General features: G+C 35.8%; 1 protein-coding gene across 2 annotated transcripts in view; it reads left to right on the plus strand.

The window, feature by feature from the left end:
* Positions 1-16,064, plus strand: part of PRKAA2 (protein kinase, AMP-activated, alpha 2 catalytic subunit) — an 82,688-nt gene extending 66,624 nt beyond the window's left edge. For both annotated transcript variants that reach the window (XM_010855864.1, XM_010855865.1), the window contains 3 exons: positions 4,506-5,010; positions 6,902-7,028; positions 8,287-16,064. In XM_010855864.1, the coding sequence (XP_010854166.1) occupies positions 4,506-5,010; positions 6,902-7,028; positions 8,287-8,525 (871 nt within the window). In that variant the 3' untranslated portion in view covers positions 8,526-16,064. The remainder of the gene's footprint in view (positions 1-4,505; positions 5,011-6,901; positions 7,029-8,286) is intronic.
* The last annotated feature ends 669 nt before the right edge of the window (positions 16,065-16,733 follow it).

A 16,733-nucleotide genomic window follows, 5' to 3' on the forward strand; every position in this document is an offset into this window, starting at 1 on the left:
AAGTTAAAAGCTGGGTGTATGACTTTTTTTTTTTTAACATGTTCAGGGTTGCTTTATTATCATTAAAATTTTTTTTTAAATTTTAATTGAAATATAGTTGGTTTACAGTGTTGTGATACTTTCAAGTATATAGCACAGTGACTCAGTTACACACATACACACACACACAGAGACATATACATACACACATGTATATATCTTCCTTTTCAGATTCTTTTTCCTTATAGGTTACTTCAAAATATTGAGTATAGATCCCTGTGCTGTACAGTAGGTTCTTATTGGTTATCTATTTTATATATAGTACTGTGTATATGTTAATCCCAATCACCTGATTTGTCCTCCCCCTATCCCAAAGTATGGCTTTTTAATTGGCACTGTTATTATTATGAAGAACTGTGGTTCTTTTTCTGAATTAATTAGAAAAGAAAATTTAGATTATTTCTGTTTTTTTAAACATTTATTTTATTGATATAATTCACATACCATAAATTTGTTCTTTAAATTGTATGATTCAGTGGTTTTTAGTATGTTCACAAAGTTGTATAGTCATCGCCACTCTTTGATCCCAGAACAGTTTTCTCATCCCCAAAGACGCTCTGTACTCACTTCCTCCTCCTTGCAGCCCCTGACAACCACTCATCTACTTTCTGTCTTTATGGATTTGCCTCTTCTGGACATTTCATATAAATAGAATCACAGCATGTGGCCTTTTGAGTCTGGCTTCTTTCACTTAGCATGTTTTCAAGGTTCTTTCATGGCGTAGAATATCAGTACTTAATGTTTTGCTTGAAAAATATTCTGTTGTTTAGATAAACTACATTTTGTTTATCCATTTATTAATGGGTATTTGAGTTGTTTCTAATTTTGGTTCATATAATGTTGCCATGAACATTTATGTACACATTTTTAAATGGTCATATGTTTTTATTTCTCTTGCATAGATGCCTGGAATTTATAATTGTTGTACACTGTTGTTGCTTTAATTTACTTAGTGATTTTACTTAACTAATTCTGTTAAGTCTGTATTCTTTGTCAAGGGTGGCCACTGAAGTCTCTGCTTCATTAGCTTAATGGTCAGCTAATTGCTAGAGAAAGATTTCCTTAAAGGCCTTGATCTAATCAGTCTCCCAGCCTTTGCTGAGGGATTCTGTGTCCATGTTGGGGTGTGTCTTCAGCATTTTAATGAGAAGTTCATAATTCTGCATTAGTCTTGATTCTTTCTAGCTTAGAGCCTCAGAGTCAATCAGTGATGAGAAGTCAGGGGCTTTCTTGGGCATGAACAACAGTCCTGCATTTGTGAATTCTAGGATTTTAAGAGTATTTTAAGGACTCCTATGGAACTTAGTCCCTAACGTTTCCTTTCAAGGTTTTTGATCAGCTCCTTGTTTGCTCCAATTCTTTTTTTGCTGTTTGGCAGCTGGGATGTTAGACAGTTGCCACTGATTGTTTCTGACAAGTGTTCTGGACAAAAGGCTGTTTGCAGATGGAACGCTAAGTCAGGTCAGATGAAGACAGGGCTTGACAGAAGAGGTTTCCAGAGATCTGCCAGCCCTGTCTAATAATGACAGTTCTCTGGGGATAGGACTTTTGGAGAACTCTAAGCCTGTTCTCCCCAGTTGCCTCCCAGTGGTTCTAGGTGCTAGTTTTGGGGGTTAAAATGATTGTGAGGCTGTTGGTTTTCAAGGCCACCATAGAAATGGAGAAGAGGAAGTGGATATTGGGTAACTGAAAGTGTCACAAATCTCACTGTTCTTATTGAGACACAACCATTTTTTAAAAAACAAAAAACACTCCTCAGATTATTACAAGCCTTTGGTTAATTTCCAGAGTTCTGAAAAAAGTTAATATTGACAGTTTCTGCTAGTAATCTCATTGCTTTAATAGAAGAATGAATTTTTGGAGTTTATTCAAAAGTGTTTACCCTATTTTAAAGTTTGATGTTTTAAAAATGCTAGATATGTAGCAATTTATTTTTTATATCAATTCTTTTCAAAAAATTAGTACTTACTGGTCTTTTGATTACTAAGTGTTTATTTGTGCTAGTAGTGCTCAGTCACCTCAGTCATGTCTGACTCTGTGTGAACCAATGGACTGTAGTCTGCCAGGCTTCTCTGTCCATGGGATTCTCCAAGCAAGAATACTGGAGTAGGTTGCCATATCCTTCTCCAGGGGATCTTCCCAACCCAGGGATTGAAATTGCATCCCATATCTCCTGCATTGGCAGGCGGGTTCTTTACCGCTGGCACCACCTGGGAAGCCCAGATGTTTATTGAGGTGCTTATTATTATCATTATACAGCAATTAAATACTTTAATAATTCAGTTTTTACTTCTTTGTCTATTCATCATTCCACATTTATTGAGCATTTGCTCTGTCCTGGCTACTGAAACACAGGTGAATAAAGCATGGTCCCTGTTTCAAGGAGCTCTCAGTTTAGTATAAAAATCTGTAACAACTGTGAGAAAGTATGAGTGTTATAATAGTATCATTTACTAGCAGCTGTAGAAGTTTCACCTCTGTATATATCCACAAGACATGGCACACCATCATTTCTCACTTGGACTATTGCACTAGCGTCTTCCTCCTCCTCATCATTACTAGTTTTATCTTTTCAATTCAGTTACTTTATCACAAGCCGAATGATCTTCACAGAATGCAAATTAGATCATGTCACCCCTGCCTCTTTAACACCTTTGTTATTATCATCAACCATAGGTTCAGCCCCAAAACCATTTTTATAGCCTACAGCTGTCAGAAAAACCTGGTATCTTTTGCCACTCCAACCAGTAACTTATTATGATTTCATGATTCTGGCCTCAGTTCAGTTCCTTGAACATAGGAAAACATTTTTTTTAACCTCAGAATCTTTGCATATATTGTTTGTTTTGCTGGGAATATCTGTTCCCCAGCTCTGCTTAGCTGACTTCTAATCATTCTGATTTCTGCTTAAATATTATTGAGAGTGGCTTCCTTAAGCACTCACCTCCCATTCTGAGTTAAACACTCTTATTTTACCTTGTGCTTTTCACTCATAATTTTTATCACAGGGTTTTTGTATTTGTGTATTTGTAATTCTGTGTTTATTTTTGAGAGTATTTGTTTAGTCTGTTTTCAGCTAGAATGTAATCTCTGTGTGAATGAGTGTGCATTTTTACCACAGTATGTCCTTTACCACAATAAATATTCATAAATGAATTAATCACTCAGTAGAAGGCATTCAGGTAAAATATATACTGATCTGAATTTAGCTTAGGGAGTGCCCAGTTTACCCTGTAGCAATGGTTACACAGTCTTGAAGAAATAGTATATGTTAATTAAATGAAAAGGGATGGGATATTCTAGGGTATCAGTAGTAAACATCATGTGTAAAGGCCTGGAATAGTGTGAAAATAAGATCTAGGAGACTAGGTTCTCAAATGTTTTGGTTTGAATACCTCCCCCCTGCCACGTCTTAAAATTGAGGACTCCAGAGGGTCTTTTTTTTTAATGCAGGTTATTTTTACCAATTTCAGATTAGAAATCAAAAGTGAAAAATTTTTTAAATAGTTAATTCACTTAAAAATAATAGTAAACATGTTATTCTGAATAATATGTCTCCTATGAAAAATAACCTTATTTTCCAAAACAAAATATGATGACAAGAGTACCATTATTTTACATTTTTCAAATCCTCTTAATCAGAGACAGCAGCTAGGTTTTCATGCCTACTTCTTGATTCATCTGTTGCAATATGTTGTATTAGTTGAAGTCTAGGAAACATATCTGATCTCAGATATTGCCGGAAAAGGGAGGAACATTCTCATTACCTTTCATATAATTAGATCTTTTTCTTTGATATTAAATCAAAGCTTAATATGTTAATTGCAATATCAAATCACCAGTGAACTTTTGTACTTTACTACATTGAAATCCACAGGGTCTGTTTTGCCTTTTGAGTGGAGCTTCTGCCCATGTGTGACTATGTAACATCTTGCATTGGTCATATGGAAAATATTGGGTTAGTGAGATAGCCTGGTGTTCAGGATGGTAACACATTTCATTATATACTATCAAATCATAGGCATTATCCTCTTCACTCTAAAAGTAGAAAAGTCTCTTAAATATTGAGAATCTGTCAAACTTATGGAAACATATATAAATTATTCTGTTATATACAATTCTATATATATATATATATATATAGAACTCCGTTATAAGCCAAATTCTAACATTTTACTTGAAAGCTTGAATTTCATCACTGGCACCAAATACTGCCAGTTGTTTCCTTTGAAGTGACAGACTTATTTTATTTCTTTTTGTGAAAATGTCAGCAAAATACCCAAGTCTGAATAATCATAGTTACTCTAGAGCAAGGGTTAATGAACTTACCCAAGGGTCCCATAGTTAGTAAGTGACTAGAGACCCAGGTCTTTCTGATTCTGATATATTGTATTGCCCCATGTCTAAATTATTTGGGACTTGCCAAAGCATGTTCTTACAATAGTGTATTGTGGTATCTTTCCTAGAGAGCATGAATGGTTTAAACAAGATTTGCCCAGTTACTTATTTCCTGAAGACCCCTCCTATGATGCTAACGTCATTGATGATGAGGCTGTGAAAGAAGTGTGTGAAAAATTTGAGTGTACAGAATCAGAAGTAATGAACAGTTTATATAGTGGTGACCCTCAAGACCAGCTTGCAGTGGCTTATCATCTTATCATTGACAATCGGAGAATAATGAACCAAGCCAGTGAGTTCTACCTCGCCTCTAGTCCCCCAACTGGTTCTTTTATGGATGATAGTACCATGCATATTCCCCCAGGCCTGAAACCTCATCCGGAAAGGATGCCACCTCTTATAGCAGACAGCCCTAAAGCACGATGTCCACTGGATGCACTGAATACAACGAAGCCCAAATCTTTAGCTGTGAAAAAAGCCAAGTGGCATCTTGGAATCCGAAGTCAAAGCAAACCATATGACATTATGGCTGAAGTTTACCGAGCTATGAAGCAGCTGGATTTTGAATGGAAGGTAGGGAATTGTAGTATATGAAGATCATTTGTAGAAGCCATTTTCTGTATAGTAAGCCTGTCTGAGCTGCTGAATTGAATACTAAGATCAATAAAAAGTTGGTTTTGATGTGAATTTAGTGGTCTCAATAAATATATGGGCTGATAAATCCTATTCTTTCCAATAATGTACCATGTGCATTCCAAACAAAACAAATCTTCGTAAGGATGAAGAACTGTTGATGTTGGGGACCTATATATTTTTGAATTAGAGAATAGCATTCTTGGCTGAGAAATATGGTTTTAATCAACTTGAAATTCCTTGAGAAAATAGTCCACCCGTTTTAGCATGTATCATAACAGTAACAGTCATGTGTCTTCAAAAATAGTATATTTTTACCTTTCTCTGTCTTTTTAAGGGCAGGTTTTTGGGGGGTTTTTTGCCAGTAGCTGTAGTGCAAGTAGTTGATACACATTATACTGTCAGGGCATGTTTATTTAGTAAACAAATACTTTTCTGTAAATTGAGAAAATTTCTTATCTGGCTAGTATTTTTAGTCCTTAGTTATGATGTATTTTTGTTACTCTCATCCCACATTTTGCTTTATTAGTATTTTTTTGTTTTTTATTAGTATTCAAATTCATTTCAGTTCTATTTGACTATATGTGGGGGGATCTGTTTTTCATTTTCAAGTATCTTTTACCCTTGTTCTTTCTTGAGGACTGTGAATGTACTTTTAAGGGAAGAAAAACATATTCAAACATACCATGTAAATATTCATTTGACATGTTTTTATTTCATTATTTGTATATGGAATGAATAAACAATAGTGAAGGTGAAAATTGCTCAGTCATGTCTCTCTTTGTGACCCCATGGACTATACAGTCCATGGAATTCTCCAGGCCAGAATACCAGAGGGGGTGGCCTTTCCCTTCTCCAGGGGATCTTCCCAATCCAGGGATCAAACCCAGGTCTCCCACATTGCAGGTGGATTCTTTACCAGCTGAGACACAAGGAAAGTCCAGGAATACTGGAGTGGGTAGCGCATCCCTTCTCCAGCGATCTTCCTGACCCAGGAATCAAACCGGGGTCTCCTGCATCGCAGGCAGATGCTTTACCAACTGAGCAATGAGGGAATAAACAATAATATTTCCTTAATACCATTTAAGGAATATCTCCATTTTCTGAACAGTTTTATTGAGTTAGTTAAAAAAGACATGTTAGTGTCTTTAAAAGTCCTTATTGAGAAATTTTTGGAACTAATTTGATAAGGTATTTTGAAAACTAGAATTTTCTTTATCTGAGTTGCAGTTTTATTATCCTCAAAAGGCAAATAATACCTTCCTCACAAGATTACTATGATACTTAAACTTTGTGACAGTACCTATTAACAGAGCCTGATTCAAACCATTAACATGTTATATCTCCTTTTTCTGTCTGTTCTATATTCACAGTTAAAGGTATTCAAATTGAGACAGGGAAACCAAAATATTTTGGCAGCCAAAATATAGTTTAGAGTGGAGGCGTGTCTGGAAAGAAGGCTAGACTCTTAGAGTCTCTGAGTTCCCTTTCAATTTTAATTGCTGTACATAGTACTGTTGAAAGCGAAAGTCAGTCAGTCATGTCCAACCCTTTGCGACCCCGTGAACTGTAGCCTGCCAGGCTCCTCTGTCCATGGAATTCTCCAGGCAAGAATACTGCGGTGGGTAGCAGTTTCCCACACAGTACTGTTAGTGGGGATTAAATAAATACTAAACTACTATGTAATGTAAACAATGATTCAGAAATTTGTTCTCTACCCCACTCCTTCCAATTATTTGTTTAGATATTATTCTTTGCAATAAAAATAATGGAAATATTTTATAGTTTTTTATTTGGAATGTTTTTCCATAAAGAAGATTTTTCATTTTAGGTAGTGAATGCATACCATCTACGTGTAAGAAGAAGAAATCCAGTGACTGGCAATTATGTGAAAATGAGCTTACAGCTGTACCTGGTTGACAACAGAAGCTATCTTTTGGACTTTAAAAGCATTGATGGTAAGGAAGCCATGCAAGCATGAGCTCTGAGAAGATAAAACTTGGCACTAGTTGACAAGATGTTAAATCATCTCAAAGACATGGTGGGTAGTCTTCTATACTGGTTTTTAGTAACCTAGATTTAACTAAGAATGTGAGTGAAACAAAAAGGATTGAAGATGAGGAAAATCTCTAATCTAGCACTTCTTCTGGAGAAGTGCTTCCTCATTTAAAAAAAGAGTCATTTAAAGTGTTGACTGTGGAGGAAAATAAGGAATAATAGGGAAATAATTTTTACCTACAATTAGCTGAATTAGGCTCTTTGTCACACTTCTCCTTTCATATTTTATCAGTAAGCATTATAATATCTAAAATTCCCTGTTGATTAGCTTCTTTTATCTTGGGTGGCCATGGTGTCCAGATAGGCCTCTCCTGGGATTTGGGTTGGATTTTATGCCCATGGCCATCCAAGAGGCAAAGGAGTTAGGGGAGGTGGTCACGTCCAAGGATCTAGTATGAGTCGAGAGTCATACTTGGCTGAGCAAATGTGCTTATTCTGCTCAGAGGCCCAAGTGGGATGTGAGCAGAATAAACCAAGGGTCCACTGCTGGATGGAATCAGAGGAAAACTGAGTTCAGAGTTAAAGAAGCTATTTTCAACAGTTTATTCTTAAACTGCCATAAACTATAGCTGTGTCTATATGGTCCCTAGAACACCTTTATCAAAATTACCCAGAGCTCTTATTAAAATGCAGATTCTTGGGAACTCTCCCAAACCTAGCAAATCTGAATCTCTGGAGATGGGTCCTTGGGAAACTGGGAATCAGCATTTTTAACAAGATTTCCTTTGCCCCTTCCGCCAGGCAATTGCAGTGTGCTCTGAAGAATCAGTGCAATTGTAATTTCTGTTTTTATCTTAATTATTTTTTGTTGTTGTTTACACACTGCAAGAAAATAATCCTCCAAAGGTGTGCTTTCTTCAGATAAAAGGGTGTCAGGAAACTTTGACTTCAAGGTTACTGTCAAACAGTATGTTGAGAAGGATTCAGGCATCACATTTTGACTGTGTGGCAGTGTTACAGTTGGACAGTGATGTCCTTCACAGTCAGGAGGGAAAAGGTTTTGCCACCCCTACTCCTAAAACCCTGCAACATGACATTGGCTCCCAGGATGCCCTAGCTCAGATGTGTTCACTTAATATTCTGAATAAGATACCTTCATAGGAAGGGCTGGGGCGAATACACTGTTCATGTAAATTGCTTTTCTTTGGTCCATTTCAGATGAGGTGGTGGAGCAGAGGTCTGGTTCCTCAACACCTCAGCGGTCCTGTTCTGCTGCTGGCTTACACAGACCACGGTCCAGTTTGGATTCTGTAACTGCGGAGGGCCATTCACTCTCTGGCTCTCTCACGGGCTCTTTGACCGGAAGCATGTCGTCCTCTGTCTCACCTCGCCTGGGCAGTCACACCATGGATTTTTTTGAAATGTGTGCCAGTCTGATCACTACTTTAGCACGCTGATGATCTTTCCCTAGTTTTTTTTCTTTCTGTTATTGCACTGTGAAAATCAGATATATTCTTTAAATTATTATTTTACTTATGGATATCACATATTCTGAAGTACTGGTTGAGAGCCGTGACTGTCTTCAGGGGACACAGTACCATTGAAATTTACTGAAAAGAAAAAGTCTGACATCTTATTTACTGTAGACATCTGTAATTCTGTTTTGCCTATTATAAATTCACATAGGCAGTATCTTTAATATGTGAACACTCATGATTATTGTTAACCTGAAATTGTGGACTCACTACAGATGATTAATATACCTTTACTGGTGAACCATCTCAGTCAACAGGTGGTTTGGCAACATCTTGCTTTACTGTTTAGTGTAGGTAAATCCAGTTTGCTTCCTAAATTTCAGCAGGTTTTAAGCTGTGTTTATGCACAAGATTTAAAAATAACATATATATTAGTAAGATAGTATTTAAATGTTGAAATCTTAAGAGCCAGATCCCCCTCCCCCAAATTTTAGAACCAAATTCTAGCAGTTTCTGCAGATATTGCCCAGTGTTCAACAGAAGGACTGTGGTCCTGAGACAGGTAATGGTCATTTCCAAGTTCCTTCAAAACAGCTATAACCAACCAGAGGCTTTATCTTGAGATTTTCCTGAACAACATATGTAAGAGCCTTCAAGGTTCTACTCAGTACTGGAACATCTGGAGTTACAACTTTTGTCTTTTTCATAAACTTGTATCATTTTACAACATGCCTTCAAAATCTACCTTTCTCAAGTTCTTTTTCACTGTATTTATTTTTGTACTCCACCAAGCATGATAAAATAGTTAAATGAAACAAAGCAAAATGTCAACAGTCCCTTAGAGAGAACTCTTATCTCTGGTCTCTTCCTGTGTGTAGTGGTAAGGAGTGTGTGTGCCTGTCCTTTTGCATCCTGTAATGCCAGTTACTCATCAGAAGTTTGCTATTGTAGTCACCCCGCTCCCTCACCTCCCCTGATCACCTTTGTTTATTGTTTGATCCTTAGTGGCTGATGGGCTTAGTTTTGAAATCTTCTCTGGTTCTCTTTCTTTGTTCTACATCTTGGTTGCTAGCCATCCAATTTGAAACACTGTTCTGGCCCTAAGGGCTTTTCTGTACTTCCAAAGCTTGGTAGGCTTGTGACCTTCACTGTTGAACCTGTTAGGGCAGGGAAGCCTTAAACATTCAAAAAAATTCTCTCTTGAATAAATATGTATATTGTTTACATATATACATATATGTATTTGTATACCAGTGCTTTTAAAGGAAAACCAAACTTTTATTTTTGGCTTTGTGCAAGTTTTTTTCAGGCTTAAAAAAAAAAACCCCTATATAAAAGGCAGGGTAGATAATAGCCCATTGATTATATTGTTTTAGTAAAAAATATTTAATTTTTAAATTATGTGTAATTTATCTAATTTGTATTTATTCATCTTATTCAATATGTTGTAATTAACAGTCTCATTCACCTGACTTACCCTAGAAATGATTAAGTGATTAAGCTCTTGAAAACAAAAAGTGAACACTTCCTTGACAGGTTTCTGTCTCTTTGCCAAAAAAAAAAATGTGTTTTCTACCAAGAAGCAAATGAGAATGTTAAACCAAATTTCTCTTGGGTTTGGGAAAGACAAGTATGTCTGTCTTTAAAGAGTTTTGAGTCAGGAGTTTGCAGTGTGTCACATAATATTGTTTAGCAGAACTTTAAAAAATGGTATTACATAACTTTTAAGTATGACTTAATATCAAAATACAAGGAATCCTTGTTTGGCAATTTGAGAAAGAGAGTGGGGTTGCAGTTAAGGTGTTTTTTTTAACCTTTGAAATATTGCCATCTAGTGGCATCAAAATAAACTTTTTTGTGTATATTTTTATAGGGATAAGCAGTCCTGCTGCATTAATCTTGATGTATATATACATCTGGCAAAATTTTGGCCCCAACAAATGTGTAAATACCTCTTTTGGAAAACACAGGGCCACCTCATAATATTTACCTGTTAATGGGATGACCTTCAAAATAATCTGACTCCTTACTCCCAATGACAAAATCCCTAATAATTTTGAAGGCAGAGAAACAGTAGGAAGGAATCCAGTGGCATTTTAACTTCCTTAGTTTAATAAATCAGATGTTAGAAACATATTAAAATTGATTTATGTAGTTATCATGTTTTTTAAAGTTAAAAAAGTATTTACTATTTTTTCATTCTTGCCAGTATTTATGAATATCTACATTTCGATAGCTATGTGTTTTCAGAGAACCAAGGGTCACAGTTTGGGTTCTTGTATGCTGAAGTTTTGAGAGACAGCTCTTCTGTGAATGTAGATGGTGTAATACATTGGTCTGCAGAGAGAAGATTACAGGAGGCTCAGTCCAGCGTAATAGGTCTAGAACATTTTCATAGGAGTCTCTTTGCTGCTCATGCAGGGCGAGGGAAAGAATCAGTTGCTAAATTCCCATATTTCAGTCTTGTAACCTGGATGAGTGTGGTTGTGGTATGTGGTAGACAGACCGGGGGTAGGAACACTTTCTTCATGCTATGATTTTGAAGGAGAACTCTATTATTAGGCTACAGATAAAGTCTTAGCTATGTCATGGAAATGGAGTCCATAGTGGTTCTAGAACGGCATTTCTGAAACTGCATTCTGTGAGATGCTCTGCAGAAAGGGGGTTTCATTGAGCAAGTCTAATAAATGAAACATGTTGCTCTCCTGCTTGAAGATGACAAAGGATGTGATCATTAAAGACTTTGACCAGTTCTTCTGTGGAAAAAGAAAATCATTTAAATTTGTTTAATCTTGCTTTGTCCAAATTAATTTAAACATTGTTTTAAACTTACTATCCCCTGGGAGGAAAAGCATATTCAGAAAATATGATTTTAAGAAAATTATTTACCAGGTTGCCATAATTAGGTAGATAAAAATAAAACTAAGATTTCATTTGCTCTTATCAGTTGTTGGAGAGACTCTGATTCAAAATCAGAATTATTTTAACCAGTATACATATTCATCTTGAGCGAACAATGGGTTAATGGAATTTTGCATGCCTACAACTTATTTCATAGCACTTTGACTGTCTAAATCAGGTTTGGTATTTTGTGGAAAGCAAAATTTATTCTTTTTTGTGTTGAATGGATAACTGAAAAACCTTAAATAAGATTACTTCTAAAAATGGTGTAAGAGACTAGTGACTAATGCTTTGGCTCAATGGGTAATGAGTCAATAGCTTTGAGTCCTTCTTTCAGAAAGTGTAATCAGTGAACATTTCTGAACACTTTTATATAAGAAGACACCAAATTTAGACCTAATTCCGGTTATTCTTCAATGAAGGAACAAACAACATCCCAAATTACATATGTAGGGTGGGAGGCAAGACTATTACAAGTTGGGCTTTTGTTTTGATCAACAGACTTTTGAAACACTTTTGTAACCTCTGGTGTTTGCATTCCTTGATACTTGCTAGCCGTAAAGAGAATCCAGGAGCCTAAATTATTCGGAAGTAACAGTATTCCATGTCAGGCAATTGGCTATATGTAGTGCAGACAGGTCTCCCCTTTCCTTTCTGCAAATAGGTTTCCTATGACAGTTACATAATCCTGGGCTTGCTTTCTCTTATTCCCTAGCCAGTTTGTACTCAGGGAATACAAATTGATTTTTATATTAGATAAGACATAATTGAGAAAATAATCATAGACAACTGTTACAGATTCTTTGACTATTTGGATTTATCTGAAAATGTACATTTTATTGAATTAATCTAAGCAATGTACCTTCGATTTTATAAACTAAATGATCTTGGAATCTGCCTGCCAGAGGCATTGCATCTTTGTCTCTTCACTGATTAATAATTTAAAATCTTGTTAATGACTGTGAAATCTAGGTATCTAAATGCTAGACATATTCACAGTTTTGTCTGTTTTTATTTCTTTTTAAAAGACCTCCACATTTTCAGTTTGGCATTTCTTTACCTGATACTTTTGTCACTCTGTGACTTTTTAAATAGAGAATGTACTTTTTTAAAATAATAGATCTCAGAGACTCTAAAATTCTGGATGAGGGATCTGTGCAATTTGTTTGTAAGTCACATCCTGTGTTGGGCCTCATTTTTATAACCTCTGAAGTGGAAGGGATAGCTTAAAAGACCTCTGGATTACCTTTGAGCTTTAAAATTGTCTCTTCTCTGCCTTTTCATATGATTTGTATTAGCGTTCACTTTTTACATGCTGAGAGATTGTATACTGATGTGAATGATCTACATTTGCTTGGCTTGGTGTTTTGAAGACACATACTTGAATGTTTTTCTAAACACAGCTGCCCCCCTGGAATACAAATGAGAAAATCATCCAGAAAACCAAATATGTTAAAATATTAATATCATGTATGTATACTTTCCATAAAGCAAAAGATGACAAATTTGGAGTGATGGAAGTGTTCCATACATTTTAATGGTGATTGTGGCTCAGCTGATAAAGAATCCGCCTGCAATGCAGGAGACCTGGGTTCGATCCCTGGATTGGGAAGATCCCCTGGAGAAGGAAAAGGCTACCCACTCCAATATTCTGGCCTGGAGAATTTCATGGACAGTATAGTCCATGGGGTCGCAAAGAGTTGGACACAACTGAGCAACTTTCATGTCACTTTAGATCCAGAGACCCTCCATATCTATTAACTTATTTAATACATTACAATCACCTTGTGTGTTAATGATTTTCCAAATGAGAAAGCAGGACCAGAAAGCTTTTCACAAGCTTTAATGCCATATAATGTTCAATGATGATCACTTTATGTGCCCCCTTTCCTTGGGGGAAACAGTCTGAATCACTGAAACATCTTAGTAGTTAAATAATAAACACAGAAGCATTGCTTTCAAGTCTTAGAGTGACATGAAGTAGTCTTAATATTTTTTAGTTTATTTGAATGAGTTGATTGTACTAACTAGATGTGTTTATGATTATATTGATTTTTGTTAAGTACTTCTAAGTTATTGAGGGTGCTTAAAACTACTGAAGAAACTTTTTAGGCCATGATTCTCCCTTTATTTATGTGATTCTTGTAGCACAGTGCTTTTTAAAAAAGTAAAACCAGCCCCAACTCCTATCTTAAATTATCATTTTTTACTATTAAATTAGGCTTATCTAAATTTCATATACAAATTGGTAATTTTTCATTTCATATGCATATTAGATGATAAGATACTATTCTCATAGAGTATATTTCTATTCACAAACTACCAAGTATTATCAACTTGATACAGATTCTTCCAGACCTTACAGAAATTTGAAATGTAATTTATGTTTGAGCTCTTAAGAGTATATCTTATTTACACAAGTTGCTGGCATCCTTACCAGCCTTTTCCATATACAATTATAATGCATTTGATGCCACTGAACAGTAATAACATGAAGAACAGGACCCACAGTGTAGACCAGATTAAGTTTTAATTCAGCTTTTTCAGCCATAACCTAATAAGAATCAGGCTGGGTCTAGAAGTGATCAGACTGTGGGACTGTGTTAATGTTGTGAGTCAGTGTTTACTGCCGGCGTTGCACAGCAATGCCAGTTTGCAGCCATGGTTGTGTATGTGACTTTCTGTAACTACTGTTTATATATAAAGCAGTCCAGATGTTATGGAAGTAGCTCATGGTTTTATCTGGACAAACAGGGTATGTAAATTTAAGTTACATTTGAAAAAGTGCAATTAAGGAAATCCTAGCGTAGGAGGCTCTTTGGAGGAAAAAGTGAAGTGTTTATAGGACATGCTAGCATGACAACACTTTTAAATATATACAGAATTTTGACAAGGTTCATACAGTGTGAATTTTTTAATTCAAGGTTTGCTACTTTGTGTTGATTTATAATTTCAAGGAAGGAATAGGAACATTCTACCCAAGGAGAACTGCACAGTTAATTTTTTGCTGTTAATTTAAGCTTGCACTTTTCACAAGTAAAAGTCCTTTTTAAATTTTGTTACAAAGAAAAACCATTTTTCTAGACAGGTAATGGTTTCCTAATGTGGAAAAGAGAAATAGATCCCACTAAAAAAGCAAAACACCTTAATTAATTGTGCCTTCTCTCTTAAATTGTAGGAATAATTAGTTAAAAACTTATTTAAACTCGTTTTTGCCCTGACTCCCCTCATTTGTACTTGCCCGTCCCTCCACAGTTGCATTGTTTTCGCCTGTTTGCTGTCGGTTCCTTTGGCCAGACCTCACTGTCACTGTCGGAAATTGTTCACCAGGTGTGTCTGTTTATGTCGCTTCACTTTTTCAGTCACCTTGGTAAAAGTTTGGCTGCCTTCTCATGGCTTTAAAATGAAAGCAATGAATAGCAATCTTTATATTTCAACCCTTTAAAAAGTTTGTAAAGGAAAGAAATAATGCAGAGCAAAGAACAAAATCTAATTTGGAATCTGATTCTCAGTTTGGCTGCTGTGGCAGCAGCAGGTCATTTAACCTCATTTAATGTTTTCATCTATAAAATATGGGTATAACCTACCTCACAGATATGTGTGAGAAACTGTTTGGAGGCCCTTGTTTAAATACAGGGTTTATCATCATATTTAATGTAAATCCCTTTTTTTTTTTAATAGATATCATTGATACTGATAGGATGAGTATCTTGATTTTAGGTAAGTTATGTGGTAAGAATGTAGAAGAATGTTTAGGAACACAATTTCACAAATTATGGTATTCTTATTTTTAAGTGACTTTTGAAATTTCTTGAAAATATCAAATATTCAAATATTAAATTCGTCTTTTGTTGCGAGAGATATTCAGAACTTCTTAATATGTTGGCTGAAGATGCCTTAACATACCAAATTACAGCTTTTTCTCGAGACTACTCACAAATATCTATGGTTGTACAATGTTTTGAGTGTTTAATGTAAAATTGTTATAGAACTGTGAACTCTGAGCATAGTAATTGTTAATATTGTTTTAGGAAGAATGCTTGTATTCTATATCATATATGCTTAAATAGACAGTGACTTTGGAGTGCAACAAACAAAACTGAAAGTTGACAGCCATTAGGCTGTTGTGTCCATGACAATCATAAGAAAATATAAGATTGGATATTGTTCAAAAAAATTTCAAGAACATCTTTAGGAAAAAAAGTTCCATAGGCTGATATATTTACCCATCAAAGCACTTGATTACAAATCTAGTAAGATAATTTTTTAAACTGTTAAAATTGGGATCATGTTTTATAATTCATTTAAAAAATGGGAAAAAAAAAAGACCAGACTCTTAGTGCTTTTGTGTTTTAATAACCATAGATGCAAATTTCAGTTTTGTTATATATATATTTTTTTCTTTTGTGAATGTTAAATGATCAGTGGAAGGATCTGTCTTCCAGCAACTGTGTGCTATGGGTGTCCTCTTAAATTACACAGCATTTCATAGTTACAGGTTCTCCCTAGTTAATATTTGCACTGTATAAGCTCACAGGTAACAAACACAAAAGAGAAATGATTGCTTCCAAGCTTTTTTTCACAAAATCAAATTAAAGTCTCTGGTTAATTTGAAAGCTCTTTTGTTTCTATTCAGTCATTGATATTCTGCATGTCAATTAACAGTTTGCAGACAAAGCTGTTGTAGAACTTGGTTGCCTCTAACCCCTTGGAGACTCCATACCATCTGTCCACTTCTGTCTTCCTCGTTCTGCACTGTAGTCTCTAACTTTAGCCACTGTATTAGTTTCCTATTGCTGCCATAAGAAGTTACTATAAACTTGGTGACATAACACAAATTTATTATCTTACAGTTCTGTAAGTCAGAAGTTTGGTGGGCTTAGCTGGTGTTTCAGTAGGGAAAAGCTCTGGGCAGAATCTGTTTCAAGGCTTATTCAAGTTGGTGGTGAGTTCAGTTCCATGCTGCTATCGGACTACAGGCCCGTTTCCCTTCTGGCTCTTCACTGGGAATCACTTGCAGTTTCTAGAGACCAGCATCATTGCCTGGTCCATGGCCCCTTTCATCCTCAAAGCGAGTAACATTTACTGCCTGGTCCATGGCCCCTTTCATCCTCAAAGCAAGTAACAGACATTTACTGCCTGGTCCATGGTCCCTTTCATCCTCAAAGCGAGTAACAGACATTTCCTGCCTCTTCTTCACTATATCTCTGACTGGCTGACTGTTCTGGTTGTCAGGGTCCATGCTATTAAATAGGGCTCACTTGAATAATCTCCCTATTTTAAGGTCAA

This window comes from Bison bison, unplaced genomic scaffold (genome assembly GCF_000754665.1).
Source record: "Bison bison bison isolate TAMUID 2011002044 unplaced genomic scaffold, Bison_UMD1.0 scf7180017864369, whole genome shotgun sequence".
NCBI lineage: Eukaryota > Metazoa > Chordata > Mammalia > Artiodactyla > Bovidae > Bison > Bison bison.